The sequence below is a fragment of the Xyrauchen texanus genome, chromosome 33, assembly GCF_025860055.1.
Source record: "Xyrauchen texanus isolate HMW12.3.18 chromosome 33, RBS_HiC_50CHRs, whole genome shotgun sequence".
NCBI classification, from domain to species: domain Eukaryota; kingdom Metazoa; phylum Chordata; class Actinopteri; order Cypriniformes; family Catostomidae; genus Xyrauchen; species Xyrauchen texanus.
Genome location: NC_068308.1, coordinates 24,036,485 through 24,064,180, shown reverse-complemented (window position 1 = coordinate 24,064,180; position 27,696 = coordinate 24,036,485). Strand labels below are relative to the sequence as shown.

The window sequence follows — 27,696 nt, the reverse complement described above, 5'->3', positions numbered from 1 at the left end:
CATCTAAATCACACAACATGTAATTTTGAAAGATTTATTTTCTGTGAAATGCAGTAGTAAATATAATGCTTATGTTTGAGTAAATATAATGCTAAATAACAATTTATTCAGCCAATTTTAGCCAATTCATGTATATGTAATTTACTATTAGATTAAATAGTTTGATATATCGACACTATACCTGTTCTCTGGATATCGGCATCGGCCATTAAAAAACCCATATCGGCCGACCTATAGTCACAATTCACTTTTATTAATGAAAATAAGAGCGGCTTGGACATTTGGCTATAAATAACTCCTTTTGTAAACCATGGAAGAAAGAAAGTCATAGATATTACAAAAGACATGAGGTTGAGTAAATAATGACATCATTTTCATTTTGGGTGGACTATTCCTTTTGTGGTCAACCATCGGACCAGATGATATTCCATGAGCCAGTTTATGGCAGAGCCCCTCTCTAACTGTCAAGGCAAAGAATAGTGTCTCCATTTTGATTGGATCGTGTCAGGACCTACACAAACAAATGCCAAGCACAGACTTCAGATAAGCTGCTCGGACAACTGCCAGACACCCCTCACAAGTCAGGATAGACCTTCCAACAAGTTGGAAAAGATATCTCTTTGGCCCATGAGCGGTTTCTTTGCAACCTCTTAAACCCCCATCCTAAGGCAAGAGTTGAGAAGGAACCTTAAAATGCTTCAAGACCTCACAAAGCAGCATTAACTTACCATGTGGCAAAAGCTGAAAAGAAGCCACAAAGACAAATCTTAGCTCTCTGCTAATACGGACACCAAATGCAACATATCTACTCCATGTTTGATCACAGACTGTTTATGGAAATTGCAGTTGTTCAATTATACAATAGTTCACACAATCTGAACTAACAATGTATAGATGAGACTTTAAAGACATTGTTCTTACTATGTACTTTAAAATATACAAATGAACCACACAAGAAGGGAGGGTGAGCCACACTGTGTGGGCCCCCTCTGATCTCAGCAAGAAATTTTTACCCTGAAATAGGAAGGCGCCAAACTGAAATCTCCTCCTCATCAGGAAAGTATAAAGCATCCTTACAACAGCCACATCTTTGTTCTGGTCTCACTCCATGAGAGAGAGGAGAACAGATCATCCAACATTCTTAGTCTCATCTGAGGGATAGTATAAGACAGAATTGTTTATTGGAGGGAGATCAAAGGACGTGTAAACCAATACACAAACATGCTCAGTTTAGCCACACATGCATTTCCTGTAAGTGAGCCAGCCTGTCTGTGTGTTCTCTTTAGGAGAACCTCCTGATGCGGATCCACTTTCACATCTCGGATGAGACTAAGGAGGACATCTGCACGGCCAAGCACTGCATCCCACATCAGAAATTTGCCATGACACTTTTCGAACAGGTTGGTGGTAAAGATTACATGGGTCCTGTTATGAACTGTGTTTGAACAGGAGCCAAAGTGAGCCACTGCTCAGTAAAAAATGGAAAGTATGCTTAAGTAAGGGTGTCAAATTGAAGTTAATTTTGATATTCAACCATCTTTTTAAATGTTTATATTACCTTACAAATTTCTGTGATTTTAACAAAAAATATGGAATGTTTTAGAGTGAGATAAACCAACTTATACCACCAAACACCACTAAATTAAAGGGATAGTTCACTCAAAAGGGACATTTCTCACACAATTTACTCACTTTCATGACATCCCAGATGTGGTTGACTCTACTGCTGAACACAAAAAAAGGTTTTTAGAAGAATATCTCAGCTCTGTAGGTCCTTTTAATGCAAGTGAATAATGAACACATTTGAAGCTCCAAACATCATATAACGGCATCACAAAATCAGTCCATAAGACCCCAGTGGCTTAATATATGTATTCTGAAGCAATACATTCACTTTGGGTGAGAAACATATAAATATGTCAATACTTTTTTATATTAATCTCCACTTTCACTTTCAGAATGTGAAAGTAGAGATTTAAAGTAAAAAAAAATGATATCTACTAAATATTGATCTTATAGATTACTTTTATGCTGCCTTTATGTGACTTTTGGAGCTTGAAAGTTCTGGTCACCATTCAGTTGCATTATATGGACCTACAGAGTTGAGATATTCTTCTTAAAATATTCATTTGTTTTCAGCAGAAAGTCATACTCAGTTTGGGATGGCATGCCATGAGGGTGAGTAAAGGATGAGAGTATTTATAGTTTTGTGTGAACTATCCCTTTAATTAAACTAGTTGCTTATACAATGTTTGTGCTGTTGTTTTTCCACCAAAATGTCACTTCCTAGAGGATGATGTCATCAAGGAATTAGATTTTGTTACAGGGATTTTAACTAGTATAGGAACAGTAGAGAAAGTGAAATTGAGGATAAAAAAAAATTGCCATGTGCAATTTTCACGTGTTTGTCTTAATTTTACATTTAAGGCAGTGTCCAGTTTATTTATTTGTGTGCTTTTTCATTTTTCCAGTGTGTTTGTAATAATTGTGGAGCCACGTCGGACCCTCTTCCCTTCATTCAAATGGTTCACTACATCTCCACCACCTCTCTCTGGTAAGTGGAGAACCATGATTATATACCAACAGAATGTGGTCTACATAAACACACATACATATGCTCTTAGCAAGTAATTGAGTTGTCATTTAGCAGACGCTTTTATCCGAAGTGACACTTATTAAAAGAACTAGCCTGGAGCAAATTGGGATTTTATATTGCTCCAGGCAGATATTATGGGCAATATTAAGTGTAATACTGTGTAAAGGCACAGCGGTGAAAACACATGAGAGTTCAAACCTACAACCTTTCGGCTAATTCCTCAGATCTTAAACCACTGTGCCATATCACTGCCAACTACTATACCCGTAACCCCACACTTCACTGGGTTTGGTTCAGTTTGCTTGTGCTGCAAAAAGGATGGATTCTTGCACCATTAAGAATGATCTATTGGGACTTAGGGCTGTGCGTGAGCGTGTGTATGGCACTTAAGTGGCAGAAACGGACGATTGTGGCTCTTTTGTCACCCTGATGTTGAGTGACAGTTTCAATTTACACAGACTGGAAACCAAAGGTAAGCAAGTCTTCCTCAGTGTATATCAGGTGAGTGAGCTACCAGCTCCAGCTGAATACTAAAGCAGACCTGCCAGGCTGGAATGAGGCTCTATATCACAGGTTATATTAGCTGTCATCGCACATATCAGACCTGTGAGAGCCATCTGGTAGATCTGTGTTCAGGAAATGTGTTCCCCTCATCCCACCCTTCAGGTGCATAGATCACACATGTGCACCCTTCTTCCTCTCTGCCATATTTCAACTCTTTTCCTCTCCCTTCTTGCTATCCATCCTTGTTCTACTATACTTCCACATATAAATAAATGTCCCACATATTTGCATACACAAAAATGTTCACACACTTTCACCCCCCTCCTCAAGAATATTCTTCACTGCTATAATTCATTCTGAGAGCTCCACATCCCCACTGCAGGTTAGGCCATAATAAAACCATTTCTCCAATGATAAAGTGGACCACTCAGGAAGAATCGCTGTTAGCCTGTTCATCACCTGACATTTTCATTGTGATTCAAGATTTGACTCCTTTGTTTTATGATGCATGTTGAATTATGCTCAGTAAATGTCTTAGTTTGTTATTTTATTAGCTCACTTAGCTGCCCTTGTGCTGGTACAAAATCACTAAGCATGTAGGTCAGGGTCTTTATCAAAACAGAGGCATTTTTCTCAGAATGACAAGTTAGATTTTAGAATCCAATGAAGTGCACTCATATATCTGTTGTGACAGGCCAATGAAAATAACTAGTCATGCATCACATGATCACGCTTGTGCTTTTTTTAAACATGGTGAAAGCAGGTGGAAAAATTGTACTGTCCACAAACTACATCCAAGTGTAGCTGTGTGACATTGTCTTTGTATAGTAAACCGTAATCTGCTAATATATTTGCAGTTGCGCAAAAGTGGCAGTAAATTGAATTGCATTCACAAAAATTGCATTGCGTTCAAAAACATGTTAGAGGCCATTCACACTGAATGCAGATGCATTTCTCGTTTTTAACAGTTGAGTAGGTGTAACCAAGGTTACTAATGCTCATATCAAACCTATGAGGAAAAAAAATTAAATAAATTTAGATTTACATATAAATATTTTATTACTTTATTTTAATGTTTAAGATATTAAATATTGCTGAAGAAATAACAGTAAATGTAACAAACTATAATTATTATTTTTTTGAACAATTAGGATTAGCTCCGCCCTTAGTGGGTTGTGTCTTTACTACCGCGGCTTAGAGAAGTGAGCAGTCTCGTCATGAAAAAAGTGAAATAGCCGCTGGAGCAGTGACGCTCGTCATTTTGCAGTTGTAAAGTTAAGAATGATTAAACGAGAAGTTGGGATGATTCATCCGTTGAAAACTGCGTGAAACAGATTTTCCTTGATCCATTGGAGATTATTCCTACTCCTAATCAATTTATTCTTGGTTGGGTTTTTTTTTCCTTTCTTTTCCCCTTTTCTATTTTGTTGTTCTCTGTCGCTCGATACCCCTCTTTGAAACTGAAAGTGGAAGTTCTTGGAGTTCTGAGTTAGAACTGTTTCTGCTATCAACGAGGAGTGCTCAACATGGGTGGAAACTGGTGAGCCAACCTGGTTTTTCCTGAACTTGGACAACATTTCTTGTTTCATCGAAGTGGTAGGACCATATGTATAAATTTTCCCCCTTCCTTGGACATTGTCGCAACTGTGAACAGGAGCTATTTTTTCCCTTTTCATTTTGGAGTATATCAAATAAAAATACTTACCATTTTAGTTAAAATCCTGTCTTCTGTGATTATTTCCCTTGTCTCGCTGTAATATTGGCTCAAGAGCGAACGTGGTCTTCTGATCGTGGTCTTTCTAAGACATTAGAAAGTGGTTCATATTTAAACTGTAGGACACATGCTACATATGGTTTTAACTTGGCACGGTGTCTAAAACATGCTGCTCTCCTGCACAAATAAGGAAAATGCCATCCCAGCAAAATCAAAAAGCAAAATAGCAAGACGTAGCGCAGCAGTCAAAGACGTCCATATACTATAGTCCATAGTAAAACAATTGAAAAACACTGCAGATGGATGCAAAAGTGCATTAGATGTGAACAGCCTCTCAGAAGCAAACCACACTGCATGTTATTTGGAGATGGGAGTTCACTGGATGTTCTCTCAACTGCCCTAAAACTAAGCGTCACTTAAAGGCTGACAGAAACTATAAAATATTGGGACATTACTTTTTTTTTGTACCGTTTATTACAATGATTGTGGGAAAGGAGAAATTAACATCTCGACCCAATGATTGGTTTTCTGGACAACTAGTCAACTTCAAGTATTTAGTATTTCAACTTAAGTAAAAAATATTTTTACTCTGAATAGTAATTCAACTTTTCACACATAACTTTTTGGCACTGAAACATGCACACACTCATATACAAGCAGTCTCTGCCTTTGTCTTTCTCTTTTATGGACACACTCTCACGGCGCAGTAAATTGTGTGCATTGCCACGTGGCCATGTGGCAGTAAATGATTGTTTACAATCAATCATTTACAATCATTTTAAATACAATGTGTTCCCTTGCTCCTGGATACCTGTACCCATGTACAGCTTTTAATTGTCACATCAGCTTTAGTATGAAACACACTCTGAGTGGGGAGACGAGTCCACATGCAAAAACAAACACACACACTCAAAGAGAAAACAAAGTCTTTACACAATATGCTCAGAATCCTAACTCTGTGTTTTCCGTCCAAAAACAAAGCTGCTAAAGCAGCCACTCACATATAACAGAAAACAATCAAACTCATAGGCCTGGACACTGGGATTAGTTTTTTTCTCTCTTTTGTAAAACAGATTGGACAGGTTTATTTTCAATGCAGGGTTTACATTTATCATTCTGAAAGGATTGATTTACAATCCTACTCAATAAACTACTCATCTACTGAAGCATGGCTCTTTTGGGATTCTTTCAAATTAAATGCATGTAAAAAATATGTTATCATGTACATAATTTAATTAAAGTTTTGTTTTCATTGTTTACCAACTAAGATTCACATTAAATTCTATTGGTAATTTAGTCAAGATACCCACATACTTTTAAGTTTTCTTTTAACATGCCTAATTTTTAAACAAAATGTACTACAAAGGATATTGGCAACCCATGGGTGAAAATAGGATACGTAGTGGAAGATAATTAATTAAGCAATCTCACACTTTTTTCTTTCATATTTTCTTTTTTTTTTTTTAAATGCACTTACTGAGCACTTTATTAGAAACACATGTACACCTACTTATTCATGCAATTATCTAATCAGCCAATCATCTGGCAACAGTACAATGCATAAAATCACGCAGATACAGGTCAGGAGCTTCAGTTAATATTCACATCAACAATCAGAATGGGGAAAAAAATATATGATCTCATTGATTTTGTCTGTGGCATGACTGTTGGTGCCAGATGGGCTGGTTTGAGTAATTCTGTAACTGCTGATCTCCTGGTATTTTCACGCACAACTGTCTCTATAGTTTACTCAGAATGGTACCAAAAAAAAAGAGCAAAAAACATCCAGTAAATGGCAGTTTTGTGGATGGAAAATCCTTGTTGATAAGAAAGGTCAAAAGAGAATGGCCAGACTGGTTCGAGCTGACAGAAAGGCTACAGTAACTCAGATAACCACTCTGTACAAGTGTAGTGAGCAGAATAGCATCTCAAATGCACAACATGTCGAAACCTGAGGCACTTTATTAGGACCATAGTGTTCTTTATAATGTGCTCAGTGAGTGTACAATAGTTCTTTGAACAAGAAGTTAATGAGTAACTTACATGACATTTAAGACACAATTTCTAAAATTCTAGAGACCTAAATCTCTAAATTGCATTCCAATCTCACATATAAAAGTCACCTCAGATATTGAACCAGTATTGCAAAAATTGCTGAGCAATGTGATAATTAACTATTTCAAATATAAATGTTTAAACCAGTAGCATTTGATGCCATATATCATGTTATAGGAGATTGAAAATGCTGAGAAATAGCTCCTCTTGCAATTGAAGTGATGGAGGTGTGAAAGATGGATTGCATTATGCATATACATATTAAGTGATGTGGACAGCAGAATGGAGCAGAACATTTTTCTATAACATCACACTATTCATAAATCACCCATAAATCATGCAAATTGTCCATATTGTCATCATGTTTAACCCTGAGAATGATAATATTCCTATGATTAATGCTTTTGGTAGCGTCAGAGAATATAGATCAATGGAAATGCAGTGAAAAAAAAAAAGATGGCCACCCTCCTAACAGTGTTGAATGTGTGATGATCTTTAATCTGATATTAGCAACACTGCATGCAAAACTCTTTGAAGAGCAGTTCAAGGTCAAAGTAGACATTTGAATACCTTAAAGATGTGTGATTGATAAATAAACAGACCAATTTTTTGACAGAAGAACAGTGTTACACTTTTCAGGGAAATCAATGTACCAATAGCTTACTTAAATTTAACTTTCTATCTTAAAGGAATAGTTTTCCCCAAAATTAAAATCTGTCATAATTTACTCACTCTTGTGTTGTTTTACACCCATATGACTTTCTTCTGTGAAACACAGAAGGAAGAATGTTCAGTCTCAGTCAACATTCACTTTCATGAAAAATAAAAAAGATACAGTAAAATTGAATGGTGACTGTGGTCATTGAAACTAGTAATTTTAACAACATGAGGGTGAGAAAATGACAGAACATTAGTTTTGTGGTAAACTATCCCTTTTAGCTGTGAAAGAAGAATGTTGAAGTACAAAAAGACAAGTTTGTTTACCTATAGAAAAGTAGGAAATGTAATGGTAACACTTTACATTAAGATTCCATTCATTAACATAAGTTAATGCATTAGGTATCATGAACGAATAGTAAACAATATATTTATACAACATGTATTAGTCTTTTTAATGTTAGTTAATAAAAAGACAATTGTTCATTGTTAGTTCATGTTAGTTTATAGTTCATTAACTATTGTTAACATATACAACTGTGGATATTAATAATGTATTACTGTATGCTGAAATTAACCTTAACAAAGGTTAATAAATGCTGTAAAAGTATTGTAACTAATGTTGTTAACCAGTGTTAACAAATTGAACCTTTTTGTAAAGTTTTACCAATGTAATCTTCAGTGTGATCATCATTTTCTTCTAAATCTCACCGAAAGTAAGTGATACAGAGAGAGAAAGAATCTGTCTCTCTGACTTATCTAAATCAGTTCTAGGTTGTCTTTAGCCCTTAAGGGGCTGTCTCAGCACATTTCCTCCTCATGAGAACATGCTGACAGACGGTTCATGGCTGCAGATATGCTGCATGTCAAATGGATGCAATCACGCTTAGCTTAAGGAAACATTAGCCAATAAAGTACACTGATTTCTTTGCAAGCCTATGGCTCCTGTCCTGAAGAACATCATGCGGAGAGAGAAAGAGTGCTGCTACATTAGATTCTCGTGTCTTCAAGGGAATAGTAATCTACTGAAGACAAATAAGATTTGGTCTTTATGTTGACTTTGTGTGGTTTTCAATCATGTTTTATTCCTTTGACTGGACTGTGTTTAGTAACCCTTTAGAATAAGAGTGAATTGACTGCAGAATTTGTAAGTTAGTTTAATAAAGAGAGATTTTTAAACTTAAGAGAAAAACAAATCAGATATTTAGTCTGGGCCAATGATAATTATATAATTGAGAAGTCAATTTACAAAACTATAATGTATGCAGTGACTGACCAGTTGCATCAAAGTATTTCAGAGAGCCTTGAACAAATACATGAAAAGGACAGGTTTTATTTGCTCCTAGCCCCGTTAATTTATGATCCTGGCTGTTATTACATGTAATAACACTGTAATAGAGTTGTAATAGTAAAATCCATGACCATTTTTCTTCATACATTTGTTTTATGGTGTGCATGTAACACTAAGGTTTATTGCAATATGTTCAGCAGAATGTATGTAAAATAATATTTCCAGAAGTGTTAACACTGGTGCTTGAGGACACGTCTGTCTCTTGTTCCCTCTGCTGCAGTAACCAAGCTGTGCGAATGCTGGAATGTAAAGAGAAGCCCACACCCGACATGTTCGGAGAGCTTATTCGCAATGCCAGCACCATGGGTGACCTGCGAAACTGTCCGGTGAGCATGTGCACAAATGCTTAATCTCTTATTTTTATGCTATTTTATAAAACAATTGGAGATGGTATTTTTTTTTTATTCTATTGGAAAATGCTATCATATTATACTTACCTTTTTGTTCCAAACTCATATGAATTTTTTTTCTTATGAGGAACACAAAAAGAATACATTTTATACATTTTCTAGTCCATCTTTTTAAAACAATGGCAGTTGATGGGGACTTTCTTTAAAGTTTAGAAAAACATCCAGAAGTATCATAGAATTACTCCATGGTCATTGTGCTTCATATTCCATGTCTTTTGAAGGCATACAATATTTTTTTTTTGTCTGTGTTTTGCATGAGAAAGGAAATCAGGTTTTGAACGAACTGAGGGTACATGAGTAAATTATGACAGCATTTTGAATGTGTGAAATATTATTTTAAATGTTGTTGTTAATTTAAATGTCCTTAGCAATCATGCAAGCATTCATGAATAAATCTGAAGTAAAAGACAAAATGTTATGCCTACATTGTTACCCACTCAATACTCTGTTTCACTTTGAAATGTCAGTATGAAAGTTTAATGCATTGTTTGTTTTTTTTTGTGATTAACATTTTGTATTGATTCATATATTAAACAAAGATCCATCCGACTTCCATCCCCTTAAAACAATTTTTCTGGTGATCGTGACACTGGTTAGGATCCGATTTTTTTATGTGTTTATTCCCAATATTGATGACCGCCCTAAAATACAGAGTCTGGGGCAAAATTTAATTTGAGTGCCCAATACGTCACACAGAAAACGCTCAAACTTCAACCAAAATTCCTGGATCTTAACCCTCTGGGGTCGACGGACGCGCGGGCGCATCCTGCTGGATATCTTCATCATTTCAGCGAAAACAACATAAAATACTCATTTTGGGGCATACAGATAAGTGTAAGACATCATTAGAGACCATAAAGGGTCTACATTGATTTGTGTATACTCACAATAACGCCCCCAACAGTGAGGATTGATGTAAACAATTAATTCACTTTACTTCTCATTTGCAACGATACACAGGCGAGGAAACTTCTGGATAGTAAGGAAGAGTTAACATTTTCCTCAGAAGAAGAGCGGGACTCCGAAGAACATTTGTATTTTGAAGAGAGACTTGATCCAGCTGAGGATACAATTTCGGATGAGTAAGTAATTTAGTTTTCATTAGCTGACATGCTATTTTATATAAACATGTACATATTTTACTAGTGGGACTGTTTCCAGACTTGCTAGCCAGGATTCAGAGTATTGACATTTGAAATATGTCCTAATAAGCAAGTTTTAGTTACATTTAAATGCTATTTTGTCTAAAGCAGATATTTAAATTGTATGCTTAGAATATGATATGTAATATGATATAAAATTATATGAATGTTTAGAATATATTTGATCTAGTGTTTATGCTGCCTCATTATCATCAATGCTTGTGCTTGCAAATATGTGTTCAAGTTAAATGAGTAAAATGCACTTTAAATATGCCCATATTAGAAAATCAGCGTATTATAATGATTTCTGATGGATCTTGTGACACTGAAGACTGCAGTAATGATGCTGAAAATTCAGCTTTGATCACAAATTGCATTTTGCAATATATTCAAATAGAAAACTGTTATTTTAAATTGAAAAATTAGTTCACACAATGTTTTTACTGTATTTTGGATCAAATAAATGCAGTCTTGGTGAGCAGAAGAGACTTCTTCTAAAACTTTTAAACGGTAGTGTAGGTATAAAATTAAGTAAAGTCTTTATGTAAAGAAAATGTGTAGTCAAATGACTTCTTTTAACTTAAAACTTGATTTAGATCATTAAGTCTCCTCACATTCATTCTCTTTCTGTCACATTCCTCATTGATAGGACCAGGGGAGGGTCTTTTGTGTCCTCAGGTGTGAAATACCTCAATATTCATGATAGATCACGCCTCCTCGCATATGACATTTCTAACACTAAAAGTGTCTTACAAAAGTTAAAGTTGTTTTGTATGAATAAGTGATCAGGATGGTTTTTACATCATTTTGTAGCAAAAACTCTAGGCTACAAGATCCAGTTCTCAAAAATCTTGTGGACAAATGTTTAGTATGTGTTATATGGACTTATTTCAATGACTTAAAAATTTGTTTTTCAAAAGCCATGCATAATCTTTATTTTCTCAAAAATACAAACATGTACACACATGTTGCTCACATATTATTGTGTGCTGAATACAGTGTTATCAGACTTTAGCCATTAATATGTTTTTAAGCAACTGAAAAAAGCACAAATGTCAAGGCATGTCAAAACTTCTCCAGGGCCCAAAACACCCTCAGACCCCAGAGGGTTAACACACCACCAAAAAACATAGGTTGTGTCTCCATCTTCTGTTTGGCATCGCCAACAGCTGGGTGTGTCTTTAAGACCAAGTCTATACAATCTAGAGGGTGTCCAATAGAAACAATGTAAAATCTTGAATTACATAAGGTGCACCCTTGCATCTCTAGATGCAGACTTTATGTTTTTTAGAATCCTAGCCCACACTCACTCCTCCAATACAATAAAGTTTAAATCTTTCTCTCATAATCTCTTGATAGAAGTTAAAGCTCCATCCCCCAGACTCTAAATTAGCAGGGAGTAATACACTGATAACTCATGACCAAAATCAGTAATCACTACTCCCAAAGTATCTGCCTCTTTAGTACAGAGTAGGTAGCACAGCTGTAAATACCTATAGAACTGAGATCTGGGAATCCCAAAATGTTGAACAAAATTTTCAGAGTATCTCAACACTCAACTCTCATATAGGTCACTGAGTGTAGTTACCTCCCTCACAATCCACTTTGACCAGCAGAAAGGGGACTTATTAATACATACTTGAACCTGGTTCAGCTATATGCTCAAGGCAACATTTAAATAAATGTCTGAATTAAACACTTTTGTCCATACCAAGTGCAAATGCGAGATAATGGGGTGTAACTTAACTTCTCTGATTAGTTTAATAGAAAGGCTTTGCAATAGCAAAATAGGGGTAAGAACTTCCTGTTCATTACAAAACCAGGGAGGGGCTCTCTCAGGTGGAAGTGAACAATGATCCAAATATCTGAGACTAAATACATAATAATAAAACAAAATCTTGGGTAGGCTTAGACCACCTTTTCAATCGGCCTCTGCAGCTTACTGAAATGTAATCTGGGACATTTATCATTCCAAATTAATGACTTCACTATGCTATCAAATTGCTTGAAATAAGAGAGGGTTCAGCTATAGGGAGAGACTGTAGCAGATAGTTGAATTTTGGAATACAATTCATTTTAATAACATTAACCTTCCCAATCATAGATAAATGTAATGAAGCCCACCTGCCCACATCGCTTGTAAAATGTTTTATTAAAGGGTCCAAATGAACTTTAACTAAATCACACAAATTTGCTGGGAATAAAATACCCAAATACTTAATGCCCTGTTTGGGCCACTAGAAGGCACCTGGATGAAAATACCTTTGTCTCTGACAGGTAGTACGCTGTCAGAGACAAAGCTTCAAATTTAGACCAATTAACTCTGTATCCCGAGAACTTAGAAAAGTAATGAATAATCCTGTGGAGGCATGGCACAGATCTAGTAGGGTCGGAGACGAATAATAAAATATCATCTGCGTAAAGCAAAAGCTTATGCGCCACACCTCCCGCCACCACCCCGGGAAAATCATCCTCTTTTCTTCTCATGGCTGGTAATAGTTCCAGGGCAAAACAGAACAATAATGTGGAAAGAGGGTAATCCTGCCAGGTGCCCCTATCCAGAGTAAAATAATCTGAAATTAATCCATTCATTTGTACTACCCTACCGGGAGTCTATGAAGTAACTTAATCCCACCAATAAAAGTATTCCTGAACCCATACATTTCCAAAATCTTAAAAAGATTATCCCATTTTTCCATATCAAACGCCTTTTCGGCATCAAGTGAGATGGCAGCGACCAGAGTCTGATAATTCGCCACTGACCACATGAGATTGATATGGCCCAGAATAAACCCCACCTGATATATACAGTGCATCCATAAAGAATTCACAGTTCTTCACTTTTTCCACATTTTGTTATGTTACAGCCTTATTCCAAAATGGGTTAAATTAATTATTTTACTCAAAATTCTACAAACAATACCCCATAATGACAAAGTGAAAGAAGTTTGTTTGAAATCTTTGCAAATGTATTAAAAATAAAAAAACGAAACGAAAAAATCATATGTACATAAGTATTCACAGCCTTTGCCATGACACTCATAATTGAGCTCAGGTGCATCCTGTTTCCACTGATCATCCTTGAGATGATCATTTCTACAACTTAATTGGAGTCCACCTGTGGTAAATTCAGTTGATTGGACATGATTTGAAAAGGCACATACCTGTCTATATAAGGTCCCACAGTTGACAGTAAACATGTCAGAGCACAAACCAAGCCATGAAGTCCAAGGAATTTTCTGTAGACCTCCGAGACAGGATTGTATTGAGGCACAGATCTGGGGAAGGGTACAGAAAAATGTCTGCAGCATTGAAGGTCCCAGTGAGCACAGTGGCCTCCATCATTCATAAATGGAAGAAGTTTGGAACCATCATGACTCTTCCTAGAGCTGGCCGCCCGGTCAAACTGAGCAATTAGTCACGAAGGTGACCAAGAACCCGATGGGCATTCTGACAGAGCGCCAGCATTTCTCTGTGGAGAGAGGAGAACCTTCCAGACTAACAACCATCTCTGCAGCACTCCACCAATCAGGCCTGTATGGTAGAGTGGCCAGACTCTACCCTACTCAGTAAAAGGCACACGAGAGCCCGCCTGGAGTTTGCTAAAAGGCACCTGAAGGACTCTCAGACAGTGAGAAACAAAATTCTCTGTTCTGATGAAACTCTTTGGCCTGAATGTCTGGAGGAAACCAGGCACCGCTCATCACCTGGCCAATACCATCCCTACAGTGAAGCATGGTAGTGGCAGCATCATGCTGTGGGGATGTTTTTCAGCAGCAGGAACTGGGAGACTAGTCAGGATCGAGGGAAAGATGAATGCAGCAATGTACAGAGACATCCTGGATGAAAACCTGGTCCAGAGCGCTCTGGACCTCAGACTGAAGGTTCATCTTCCAACAGGACAACTACCCTAAGCACACAGCCAAGATAACAAAGGAGTTGCTATGGGACAACTCTGTGAATGTCCTTGAATGGCCTAGTCAGAGCACAGACTTGAACCTGATTGAACATCTCTGGAAATATGGCTGTGCACCGACGCTCCCATCCAACCTGATGGAGCTTTAGATGTCCTGCAAAGAAGAATTTGAGAAACTGCCCAAAAATAGATGTGCCAAGCTTGTAGCATCATACACAAAAAGACTTGAGGCTGTAACTGGTGCCAAAGGTGCTTCAACACAGTATTGAGCAAAGGCTGTGAATACTTATGTACATGTGATTTTTTTTGTTTAATATTTGAGATACATTTGCAAAGATTTCAAACTAACTTCTTTAAAAAAACAAAATTATTAAGTCATTGAAATAAGGCCATATAACATACTAAACATTCGTCCACAAGACTTTTGAGAACTGGATCTTTTAGCCTAGAGTTTTTGCTACAAAATGATGTGAAAACCATCCTGATCACTCATTCATACAAAACAATATAGTAATTTAACTTTTGTAAGACACTTTTAGTGTTAGAATGGTCATATGTGAGGAGTCGTGAACTATCATGAATATTGATGTGATTCACACCTGAGGAGCCAATGACCCCCTCCCCTGGGCCTATCAATGAGGAATGTGACAGAAAGAGAATAAATGTGAGGATACTTAATGATCAAAATCAAGTTTTACGTTAAAATAAGTCATTTGACTATACATTTTCTTTACTTAAAGACTTTATTTTAAAATGTTAGACCTACACTACCGTTAAAAAGTTTTAGAAGAAGTCTCTTCTGCTCACCAAGACTGCATTTATTTGATACAAAATACATTAAAAACAGTGATATTGTGAACCCTTTTTACAATTTAAAAGAACAGTTTTCTATTTGAATATATTGTAAAATGCAATTTGTGATCAGTGTCACATGATCCTTCAGAATTCATTTTAATATGCTGATTTTCTAATATGGGCATATTTAAAGTGCATTTTACTCATTTACACCTGAACAGATATTTGCAAGCACAAGCTTTGTTGATGATAATGAGGCAGCATAAACACGTTAAAATATAATCTAAACATTCATATTATTTTTATATCATATTACATATCATATTTATATCATACAGCATACCATTTAAATACCTGCTTTAGCCAAAACAAATGTAACTAAACCTTGCTTATTAGGAGTAATATTTCAAATTTCAATAATCTGAATCCTGGCTGACAAGCCTGGAAACAGTCCCACTAGTAAAATTTGTACATGTTTATTTAAAATAGCATGTCAACTAATGTAAGTAAAACTAAATGACTTCATCTGAAATTATATCCTCGGCTGGATCAAGTCACTCTTCAAAATGCTAACGTTCATCGGAGTCCCGCTCTTCTTCTGAGGAAAATGTTAACTCTTCGTCACTATCCAGGAGTTTCCTCACCTGTGTATCATGTCATCTTCTAAACGCGCTAAAAAGTGAATGAACTTGATGCTTTTTAAGGCACAGTTGTGGGCTTTTACCATTTGCATAGATCGTCTTAGCACATTACCGTATCAATAGCTCCCTTTGCCTGATGGTGTGATCACATTATGGTTAATTAGCTGAGCCAGGAGAAATTGTACTTCGCTTTGTTTCATACAGATTACATTGCAGAAGAATTTTTGTTTTAAATTTGAATTGTTTTATTTAAAAGTAGACATTTTAAGCTTTCTTTAGACATATGTTTCATGTTGCTGTGATAAGCATTCACGGAGTTTGTTCATTTTTGTGACGTGTTTCAGAAATATGCTCGCTGAGACAAAGACGTCTGAAAGCGCACCCTTTTTATTTTCTTTGTTTTACAAAAGCACAAGTTTTTGTTGTTATTGTGAGTGTACACAAATAAAAGTAGACCCTTTATAGTCTCTAATGATGTCTTACACTTATCTGTATGCTCCAAAATGATGGATTATTTTACGTTGTTTCCACTGTAATGACGAAAAATCCAGCAGGACTTTCCGGCGTGTCCGTCGACCCCAGAGAGTTAAGGATTTTGCAGAAGGGATAAATGAAAGCGCCAACTATTCTAGTCATTTTCTCCATATGTGGCAACACCTCTAAACTCACCAGGGTGTGATCTGAGACTAAAATGTTTCTAATTGAGCAATCAACAGATGAATTGAGGGACTTCATATATATATATATATATATATATATATATATATATAAATCTATTCTAGAATAAATCTTATGGACTGATGAAAAAAATGTATAGTCCCTTCCAGATGGGTTAAAAAGTCTCTATATACAGTGGGTACTGAAAGTATTCAGACCCCCTTAAATTTTTCACTCTTTGTTATATTGCAGCCATTTGCTAAAATCATTTAAGTTATTTTTTTTTCCTCATTATTGTACACACAGCACCCCATATTGACAGAAAAACACAGAATTGTTGACATTTTTGCACATTTATTAAAAAAGAAAAACTGAAATATCACATGGTCCTAAGTATTCAGACCCTTTGCTGTGACACTCATATATTTAACTCAGGTGCTGTCCATTTCTTCTGATCATCCTTGAGATGGTTCTACACCTTCAATTGAGTCCAGCTGTGTTTGATTATACTGATTGGACTTGATTAGGAAAGCCACACACCTGTCTATATAAGACCTTACATCTCTCAGTGCATGTCAGAGCAAATGAGAATCATGAGGTCAAAGGAACTGCCTGAAGAGCTCAGAGACAGAATTGTGGCAAGGCACAGATCTGGCCAAGGTTACAAAAAAATGTCTGCTGCCCTTAAGGTTCATAAGATCACAGTGGCCTCCATAATCCTTAAATGGAAGACGTTTGGGATGACCAGAACCCTTCCTAGAGCTGGCCGTCTGGCCAAACTGAGCCATCGGGGGAGAAGAGCCTTGGTGAGAGAGGTAAAGAAGAACCCAGAGATCACTGTGGCTGAGCTCCAGAGATGCAGTCAGGAGATGGGAGAAAGTTGTAGTAAGTCAACCATCACTGCAGCCATCCACCAGTCGGGGCTTTATGGCAGAGTGGCCCGACGGAAGCCTCTCCTCTGTGCAAGGCACATGAAAGCCCGCATGGAGTTTGCTAAAAAACACCTGAAGGACTCCAAGATGGTGATAAATAAGATTCTCTGGTCTGATGAGACCAAGATAGAACTTTTTGGCCTTAATTCTAAGCGGTATGTGTGGAGAAAACCAGGAAATGCTCATCACCTGTCCAATACAGTCTCAACAGTGAAGCATGGTGGTGGCAGCATCATGCTGTGGGTTTTTTTTTCAGCTGCAGGGACAGGACGACTGGTTGCAATCGAGGTAAAGATGAATGCGGCCAAGTACAGGGATATCCTGGATGAAAACCTTCTCCAGAGTGCTCTGGGCCGAAGGTTCACCTTCCAACAAGACAATGACCCTAAGCACACCACTAAAATAACGAAGGAGTGGCTTCACAACAACTCCGTGACTGTTCTTGAATGGCCCAGCCAGAGCCCTGACTTAAACCCAATTGAGCATCTCTGGAGAGACCTGAAAATGGCTGTCCACCAACGTTTACCATCCAACCTGACAGAACTGGAGAGGATCTGCAAGGAGGAATGGCAGAGGATACCCAAATCCAGATGTGAAAAACTTGTTGCATCTTTCCTAAAAAGACTCATGGCTGTATTAGATCAAAAGGGTGCTTCTACTAAATACTGAACAAAGGGTCTGAATACTTAGGACCATGTGAAATTTCAGTTTTTCTTTTTTAATAAATGTGCAAAAATGTCAACAATTCTGTGTTTTTCTGTCAATATGGGGTGCTGTGTGTACAATAATGAGAAAAAAATGTGGTTTAATGATTTTAGCAAATGGCTGCAATACAACGAAGAGTGAAAAATTTAAGGGGGTCTGAAAACTTTCCTTACCCAATGTATATGAACAAGATTTTTACACATCCTGTAATGCGTCAATGTTGCTCTAGGGATCTTACACACTTTTTCTTCACTATGATCAAGGACTGAGTCCATCAAAAGATTAAAGTCTCCTCCCAATATTATATCATGAGGGGTTCCAGCAGCTTGCAACATCCCTTCAAGATCTATAAAAATTACCTGAGCATCTACGTTAGGTGTAAATATTAGCCAAAATAAGGCTTTGCCCCTGAATTTCTGCTAAAACAATAATGACTCTTCCTAGTTTATCTTTAATCTGTTTGAGACATTTGAATTGCAGAGGCTTACTTATCAGTGTAATGACTCCCCTGCTCTTACTTCAGCCAGCACTAAAGAAAACATTTCCACTCCATATCTTCCAAGATTTTTCAGCTTCCTTCAGGGAAAAATGCATTTCTTGAAGAAACACTATATTATATTTCTTATGCTTAAGAAGAGAAATAAACTTCCTTCTCTTTATGGGGTTCCCCTACCCATTCATATTCCATGTGGAGAGAGACAATCCACTCTTTTTGACACATTATAAAATATAGATTGTGTGTCAAAACCAAAATTATAAAAACACATTCCAACATTAGTGCAACATTCAAACCTCAAACTTCCCCCCGAACCAAGCAAACAGAAAAAAAGAAACACGTGCACATTAACCCCATGCACGACGGCACCAACTGGCGTCCATCACTCTAAACCAGGGTTCCTCAATAGGCGGAGAGACAAATGTTTAGCAAGCACTAAAGACCTGTTCACACAAAATCCTTGACAATTTTCTGAGACAAACTTCCAATGAAAGGTCTATACACAGAGGACGTAAAAAATGAAAAGGAAAAGCAATATCACCCCTGTACATTAGGTGACACTGTTGCTGTTCTACAAACATTTATATCAACCAGTCTCCTGCCCAGCTGTCAGTGCTAGAGATGAATATATTGAATGCTGTTAAAGCATTTATTTACCTAATTTGGCATAACTGTTTCATAAAGTTCTTTCCATGGTGTTAATGCATTCTGAGGAGTATATAATCTGTGTTATTATGCGAGTGAGATGAGCAAAGAGCACTGTTGCATAAATATACTGTACGTTCTATTTATATTTGCACTTGTATTTTGCAACGAGTAAATTCCAAACGGACTCCCGAAGCAACTACTCTTTTTTTTATTTTTTATAATGCCTGGATCATATAACACAAGGTACTGTGATACAAATACACGTGGAGTACTGCACAATACGTTTTTTTTATTTTTATTTATGCATAGCCTAATATTCCAAATAATTTAAAAGGCTCACTGGTTTTTCTTTATTGAAATTATTGCAATAGTTTGTTATATTATCCTTAAGAACAATAATAATATTAATGCTAATAGGTCTAATAATTGAATCTGTATTTAGAGACAGTGCAGTTGATTCACATGGAGGACATGGAGATCCAGATTCTTCATTATAGTTTTTTCTTCTTCTTTTTCCAGCAGGCAAAGTTGTGTAGTTTTGTGTATCTATATACAAACAAAATGTTCATAATTGTTTGAATAAATAAAACAGGCTACTAATACTGGGAAAAATAACTAATAAAATAATAATTAAAAAAAATTAATAATATAAACAACAATATTAGTAGTAATAAGCAGCAGCACAATGACTTTTTTATTACATCAAGGAACATGGCCCTTGACTTTGTATTGTTGACAGAATTTGGCTCTTGGTGAAAACTAATTGGGGAACCCTGCTCTAAACTAAGACATTCCATATACGCCTATGAGAGCCCCCACAACAACTTTGCCATCGGATTTCCCAAGTCTGGTGTTTCTATAAAACATTTTTGAGACTCCAGCCAATAGGTGGAATAAACACAAAGAATGTGTTGATTCATCCACATAACTGTCCCAAAGGGTGCTCAGTTTCCTCGGACAGTCAAATTAATGTTCAGTGAGCTGGCCTATTTGGCTGCTTCATGAGTGCAGCAAATGACCTAATCACTCCAATGACTTTCCAGAAATACTCTACAAAACAAATTCCAGCCACTAGGTGGAACCAGCACAAAAATAAACTAAAAAGGTGCTCAGTTTCCTCGGACAGTCAAGTGGATGTTCAGTGAGTCGGTCCATTCGGCTGCAATGTAATTACCACAAAATGACTTACTCATTAATAGCTCATTAGCTTTATGGAGGACATCACTTGCAGGGGACATGTGAATGTTTTACGGCCATCCTTAGCATCTGTTCTCAATTTGGCCAGGAATATTAGTGCAAAAGCGACCTTACGTTGATGTAAGAGTTTCTTGTATTTCTTGAATCAATCACGTTTCTCTCTTGTCGAATTCACAAAGTCTGGGAACAAGAAAATGCTGGTTCTTCCAAGAAAGCCTTACTTTACTCCTCGCCTTGCCTAACATGAGATCTATATCGGATGATCTCAGAAATTTGTCCGAAATGTGTCTCCCTCAATGGATTGCCAGCCCGGAACCCAGCTCGATTTCCATCTTATAGCCTGTTATGTCAAGCAGACACGGAGAGAGCCTGTCCAGGAATTTCGTCATATCCTGACCCTCTTCAGCCTCAGGAATTCAAACAATATGGATGAAATTCCACCGGCAACGGTTCTCCAAGTCCTCCAACTTCTCCCAGACACACTCCAAATCCACCTTAGTCGCTTGCGGTTTAGCAGATAATTCCCTCTCCGATGACTCCAGATAATCGATCCGTTTCACAACATTCCCCACTCTTGTAACCACCTCAGTGAATTTCGTCTCCATGACAGTGCTCGATCTACGTATTACAGCAAGATCCTCCAAGTCAGCATGGCCGAACATGTTCAACATTTCTCGCTGAAATTCCTTTGTTTCTCTGACCAAATCTACTCCTTGACTCGGGGCCTGCTCGGGAGCATCAGCTTGAGCAGGTAAGTGTCTTTTAACGTTGCCAGAGCAGGAGGATTTTGAATTCTTTGACATATTGTCAATAGTTATGGAACAGAGTGTATCAAATCTCACTGGTTTATAACATTTACGTATAGTGTTAAAACTAGCAAAGTGTGCAGAGCTCGCCGTTCACACGTCCGAAACTCGCATGGCGTCACGTGACTCCTCCAGTTTAATCCATTGTTAAATCCATTAATGCAATTTCAGAATGTCGTTAAATTCAGATTGTGTGTATGTTGTGTGTGTACATGCCTTGTATGTTTAACTTGAGTTTGCCCGAATTTAGATTTTCACCCCAGTAATTAAAAGAAAAGTTTTAAGCTACACACACAGACAAGCTCAAGACTGTCTGTTCTTAGCCTGAGAGAGGCAGCTTGTTCCAGCACTATTTTTTCCTCACTGTTACACTCCACTATGCAGAAATAGACACACACACACACACACTCCGTCCTTACACACCAGATGCTGATCAGCTTTTACGGCACACTGCAGACCCTCACCCTCACCACAGAAGGTGGCTAATTCCATCAACTGAAACATATTGTAGCTTCATTCCATGTGGTTACAGAGACATCTGTGTCAGCAGCTTTGGAATCTTCTCCGTATCTGATAAGTAAGATGAATCCAAATCACGTTGAGGCAAAATCCATTACCTTATTTTCAGAGATTTTTGTGTTGATTCACTGAAATGGCTTTATTGAAATGAAAAAGAGCACAGCTCTTTAACTTCACTGCTCTTTAAAGCTTAGTTGTCTGGCCTGATAGCATGTGTTTGTCTGAATTCCATGCGCTCGGCAGGACAGACTGCGGAGCTGAGGCTGACAATGATCTCTAATGGCACACTTGTGTGTCTGTCCCAGATCTCAGCAGTCTTACCACTGCTGTCTGTTCATTGGCTGGCTGCACTGTGTGTGTTTGTGTATGTCTGCAATGGAGTGACTAAGAGAGAGAGAGAGAAAGAGACTGGGCTCACAGCCAGCCTGGTGCCACCCTACTCTCTTTCTCCCTGCCATAATGTCAGTGCCTGGCTAGGTTTTTTTACCCTGGTGGCAGGGGTCAGGCTGGCTGTGGTGCTCGTCGCCAGTACTTTTCTCCACCTGTTTCCATATGCTGCTGCCAATGTGCTCGTGGAGGGTGGTGACTCAACGAGCTCAGCTAGAACATTGGGTGCAGAACATAAGGTCCTGCTGGACTGTGAAGCTCTGTTTTAAGCACTCCTATCATCTTCTCCTCACCTTTTCTCACACACATGTACATGTGATTGAGATGCCCTGTAAATAGCCCACATAGAATTTTCACAAAATTAATTCGCAAACTTTTACACATCCCCCACTCCTTACGTGTTTTTTTAGTAAATATTTTGTCTTATTAGTTGGACAAATTCATAGAGAGTCAGGGAAAGTATTGGAAATTTGGTAACACTTTTCAATAAAGTTATATGTGTTAACATTAGTTATGCATTTGGTATCATGCACTAATTATAAACAATTATTTTATATTTTCAGCATTTATTAATCTTGATTAATGTTATTTGATCAAAATACGATAATGCATTCGTTGTTTGTATAAGTTCATATTGCATTAACTAATGTTAACACATACAGTACAACTTTCATGGTTAATTATGTATATGTAGAAATGTACCACAATTAATAAATACTGTAAATGTTTTGTTCACTGTTATTTCATGATTATAAATGTAGTTAATGAATTTAACAAATACAACCTTTTTATAAATTTGACAGAAATGTATATAGTGAATCTATGATTTTTTATTGTGCTCAACTCAATTATTTATTCATTTTTATTTTTAAAAATAATTTGTGATGGCAATGTTTTTAAATCTTAGTAACACTTTATTTTAGGGGTCAGAAATTAATGACTAGTAATTGTAGTTGTAATTGGCTAGTTACAGACTTGTTTAGAATTATAAGGCCTTTGTTCGCTGATTTCTTACCCTTGGATAATAGCTTCTTTACATTTCTTTTTTCCTAACAATGAACTTATTAGGTAAAAACAGATACTTTTGTTGCTTTGTGTAAATAGCAACTAAAAGCATCTTCTTTGCACTAAGTGCAAATAGTGTTAGATTCTATTTGCACCCCTACTTAAATACTACCTTACAGTATAGACACCATACACAAAACCCTAAACCTAACCCTAACCTTCCCTGCTTTGTTGAAATACTAGATGCATTCTACATGTATTTTATACTTATAAGAAGCACATTCACACAGAGTACTGAGAACCTATAAAGTATGTCATTTGCATCATACTAGCTACTGATATGTTTTGTTTTTAGCTAATAAATTCATTGTTATGACAAAAGCAAATGTACAATAAATGGGATATAAAGCAATAATAAAAAATCAGTCAATAAAGGCTTGGTAAATACTTTAATATGCCAAACAAATCCATAACTAATCACTTACAAGTGTATTTATTAGTCATAAATTACTGTCTAATTTCTGATCCCTAAAATAAAGTGTTACCAAACTCTTTATTCAGTAATCGTGAATGACTGAAAAAGTCATGGAAATTTGCTGGTCAAGAGTTGTGGGAACCCTGGATAAGTGTGTCTGTTAAATTTCATTTAATACATTTTATCAAATCTAAATCCATTCCTAGAATTCCACAAAGATTCACCCAAAAATTATCACAGAAAATATAAATAAAGTCTGATATTTGTATCTCTTTTTTTGCATCCCAGAGTAACTGTGGAGAGATGTTGCGAATCAGACGTGTTTTGATGAACTGCCCGGAGATCATCAGCATCGGCCTGGTGTGGGACTCGGACCATTCTGATCTGGCTGAAGACGTCATCCACAGCCTGGGGACGTGCCTGCGGCTGGGTGATGTAAGACTCATACACGGAAAATACACTCCCACTGTTCTTTTTCATCGTCACCTCAACACAGTAACCTTGAGCTTCTAGCTCCCTCTCTTTTTTTTATGCAGTCTAGAAGAAAAGAAAGAAACAAAGTGTAATCTTTGTGACACTAGATATCCTTGGCCTCACTAAGTGTAAGAGCGTTCACGCATTATTTAAAAAGACCTTTTTCTAAGATCGTTTGTGGACTCTGAGTCCCAGTTATACGATGTTCAAAAATTTAATCGGAATTTAGTTATTGAACAGTTTAACTGTTAACATGCGTCTGCAGATTTATTTGTTTACATTAATCATACTTTTTTTTTTGACTGTAAATTGTTTTAAATTTGTACAAATTGTTTTTCATTTGAAAGGTCTAGGACTCAAGCTTTGACTTTTGACCAATGTATGCAAAATCACAAAGGGAGTTCATACTTGTATTATGAAATACTGTCGACTAAATTACCTTGACGTCACACAGCTGGCAAGTGCACTTTCAGGTTCTTTTGAGCTGCAGCTTTCAGTGGTGGATATGGGTAGTGCTGCTGTTTTAATAATCTATTTAGCATTATATAATCTAATAATGTTTGTTTATGTTAATAAACATTATTTAAAGGCTTATCTATCGTTTATAGGGAAGAAATATATGTTGGTTCTTTTTTATCTATCTACAAAACCAGTTTTAAACAAGCGTGCTTGAACGTAGCGCTGCAACAGCTGGCTGATCACATCACAGACAAAGAACAACTCACAGACTCACTTATTCTTTGAGATTTTAACAAAGCAAATTCAAACAGCACATTACATGCCCTACCAGAGACAGAAATATACTGGACCACTGCTACACAACATTATAGGATCACTGTCTGGTTCATCTTCTTCCAACCTACAGGCAGAAACTAAAATCAGCTAAACCTTTAGTAAGGAATGTAAAGACTTGGACCAATGAAGCAGAGCTAGAACTACAAGCCTGTTTTGACTCCACTGATTGGAATGTTTTTGAAGCTGCAGACACCAATCTGTACAAGCTCATAGATACTGTGACATCATATATCAGTTTTCTGTGAGGATATGTGAATTCCTACCAGAACTTATTTAACATACAGCAATGACAAACCATGGTATGCAGCAAAACTCAGGCAGTTTCGGAACACACATTTAGATTGAACAAGCTACTTAACGCATTCAGAATAAATGCAAAGACAAATTTTTGAATTGTTAAATAATTTTCTATTTGCATATACATTTAAAAACAGCCAGTACACCCTGCGGTGGTGGACAGAGAGCAGTTTGTCCCGTTAAATATTACATGGTTGTCTTATTCATATAAGATCCTTATTAGATCATATTTGGCCTCATTTCTTTCACAGCGGTTTTGTTTTGGAAATTAAAATCAGTTGTTTGTGATCAGAGTTGTTCAAATCTACCAACAGCAGCTGTGGGGCAATTGTGTCTTATTACAGATGACATGATCACAATGTTGGTGATCCATGAAGTATCATAATTTAAGTACAATTCTGACTTTGTCCTGATTCACTGATCCTGATGAAAATTTGAGAAGCCAAAAAATCCAATAATCTTTTGGAAACTGGGTGTTTCATCTCCACAAACAGCAATAATTTAATAGAAACACCCATTGAAAGGATTCCTGGGGTGCCAAAAAACCTGGAAGTGACACTGGCCAATTATAATTAAAAAAGACAAATATCCAATCAAGTCTATTTTTCATGGCAAGGATTTGTTCCCCATGGTTTCAGTAAACACCATCCATTAGAACTTTTAGTCCAAAAATACATTTAAACAAATATTGATGGATTCTCACTTGTTTACTTGATGTCTCTTTAGAGAAAATTTATATTTATGCAATTTCTTATAATCTTTTAAGTCAAGACACTCTCTGCAAATGCTAAAGGGTCAATATTTAGTCAATTGAATAAACTCCTCACTGTAACCTAGTATGAGTGGCTTCAAAACAGCAAACTTTACATCTGATTGGCCATCACTGCCATTTCTCCCTTTATTTCCTCTGCCCTCCAGCTGTTCTACCGTGTTACAGATGAGCGGGCCAAGCAATCAGAGCTCTACCTTGTGGGCATGGTGTGCTACTACGGCAAGCATTACTCCACCTTCTTCTTCCAGACCAAGATACGCAAGTGGATGTACTTTGATGACGCACAAGTGAAGGAGGTAATGACACACTCTACTTTCAGGCAGCTGGTTGTAGCATTTATAATTGTGTAATGAAAAGCTGACAAGAAGCTGGGTTTTAAACTGGATTTGCTAAACTCTCACAGATCGGTCCCAAGTGGAAGGACGTGGTGTCACGATGTATAAAGGGCCACTACCAGCCACTCCTGCTGCTGTACGCTGACCCCCGGGGGACACCCGTGTCATCACAGGACACACTGGCTGCACAGCTTGACCTGCACCACAGCAGCAAGGCCGGATATGACAGCGAAGACTCTGGTGAGGCAAAGAGGAGTTAAACATAAATGAATATGTACATCTTATACTGTATCCTCTAAAATTCCTAGAATCAGTCTGTTTTTAAGTGATAGTTCAGCCAAAAATTAAAAATGATATTCTGTCATCATTTGCTCATGTTGTTCCAAATGTGTATGACTCACTTCTGTGAAACACAAAAGGAGATTTTAGGAAGGTTTTGTACCTATGTCACCATTCACTTTTTTCTGTATAATGAATGTGAATGGTGACTGAGGCTGTCGTTCTGTCTTAAGTCTTCTTTTGTGTTCCATTGATTGAATGGTAAGTAGGACATGAATGTTTTTTTTAATAATTTTTTTTTAATGTGAAAATACCTTTTCCTATCCCAGCTTAATGTGAGAAATTCATAGGTTGAGTACTGTTAACAGAGTATTTGTTTTAGCCAGCAACATTGGCTCAACCAAAGGTATGAGTTTGGAGCTGGATTGCCTGTTTGTCTTACCAATGGTAGATGGGTGGAGTGTTTAATAAACCGTTTGAAAAACAGTAATTTATTTTGGCAATTTCATTTGGTGTTGTAGTGGTACAGAAATTACTCCCTTCACCTTTAACAAATGGGCTTTGACCAGTTGCAGTTGGCACGGTATGACTAACTTCCACTAAGTCTGAATGGCCTCTGCTGTTGTTGTTTTTGTTGTTGTCAGGGAGGGAGCCCTCAATTTCAAGTGACACACGCACAGACTCTTCCACAGACAGTTACAGCTACAAGCACTCTCGATCACACCATGAGTCCATGGCCTCCCATTTCTCTTCTGACTCTCAGGGAACTGTGGTGTGTAATCAGGTCAGCAGAAGTTCCAAGAACAGCATGGACACTGCAGGTATTTTAGTACAAACACACTTTAAAAAAAACATATATTTGCACTGTATGTGAGATAGATAAATCACCCAAAAATAAAAATTCTCTCATCATTTACTCAAACTCATGTCATTCTAAACCCCTATGAATAAGGAGGCTGGGTCTGTCAAGTTCCAAAATTACAGAAATGCTCCTTAAATGCATCAAATTCCAAAGCCAGAATTACAAAATGAAAAATACTTCACTTTTAATTACAGATTATTCCTCTCACAAAGTTATCGAATTGCTTTAAAAGATTTGGACTATTGCAGACAAATCAAAAGTTCACAGACCCAGT

The 27,696-nt window shown here is 37.1% G+C and overlaps 1 protein-coding gene across 3 annotated transcripts in view; it reads left to right on the top strand.

The window, feature by feature from the left end:
- usp54b (ubiquitin specific peptidase 54b) overlaps window positions 1-27,696 on the top strand; it is a 177,974-nt gene that overhangs the window by 124,519 nt on the left and 25,759 nt on the right. For all 3 annotated transcript variants that reach the window (XR_007968524.1, XM_052103414.1, XM_052103413.1), the window contains exons 5-11: window positions 1,287-1,400; window positions 2,472-2,554; window positions 9,098-9,203; window positions 23,897-24,043; window positions 26,093-26,242; window positions 26,350-26,521; window positions 27,205-27,381. Coding sequence is in view for 2 of the 3 variants with exons in the window: in XM_052103414.1 (XP_051959374.1) it covers window positions 1,287-1,400; window positions 2,472-2,554; window positions 9,098-9,203; window positions 23,897-24,043; window positions 26,093-26,242; window positions 26,350-26,521; window positions 27,205-27,381 (949 nt within the window). In the remaining variant the exon portion in view is untranslated. The remainder of the gene's footprint in view (window positions 1-1,286; window positions 1,401-2,471; window positions 2,555-9,097; window positions 9,204-23,896; window positions 24,044-26,092; window positions 26,243-26,349; window positions 26,522-27,204; window positions 27,382-27,696) is intronic.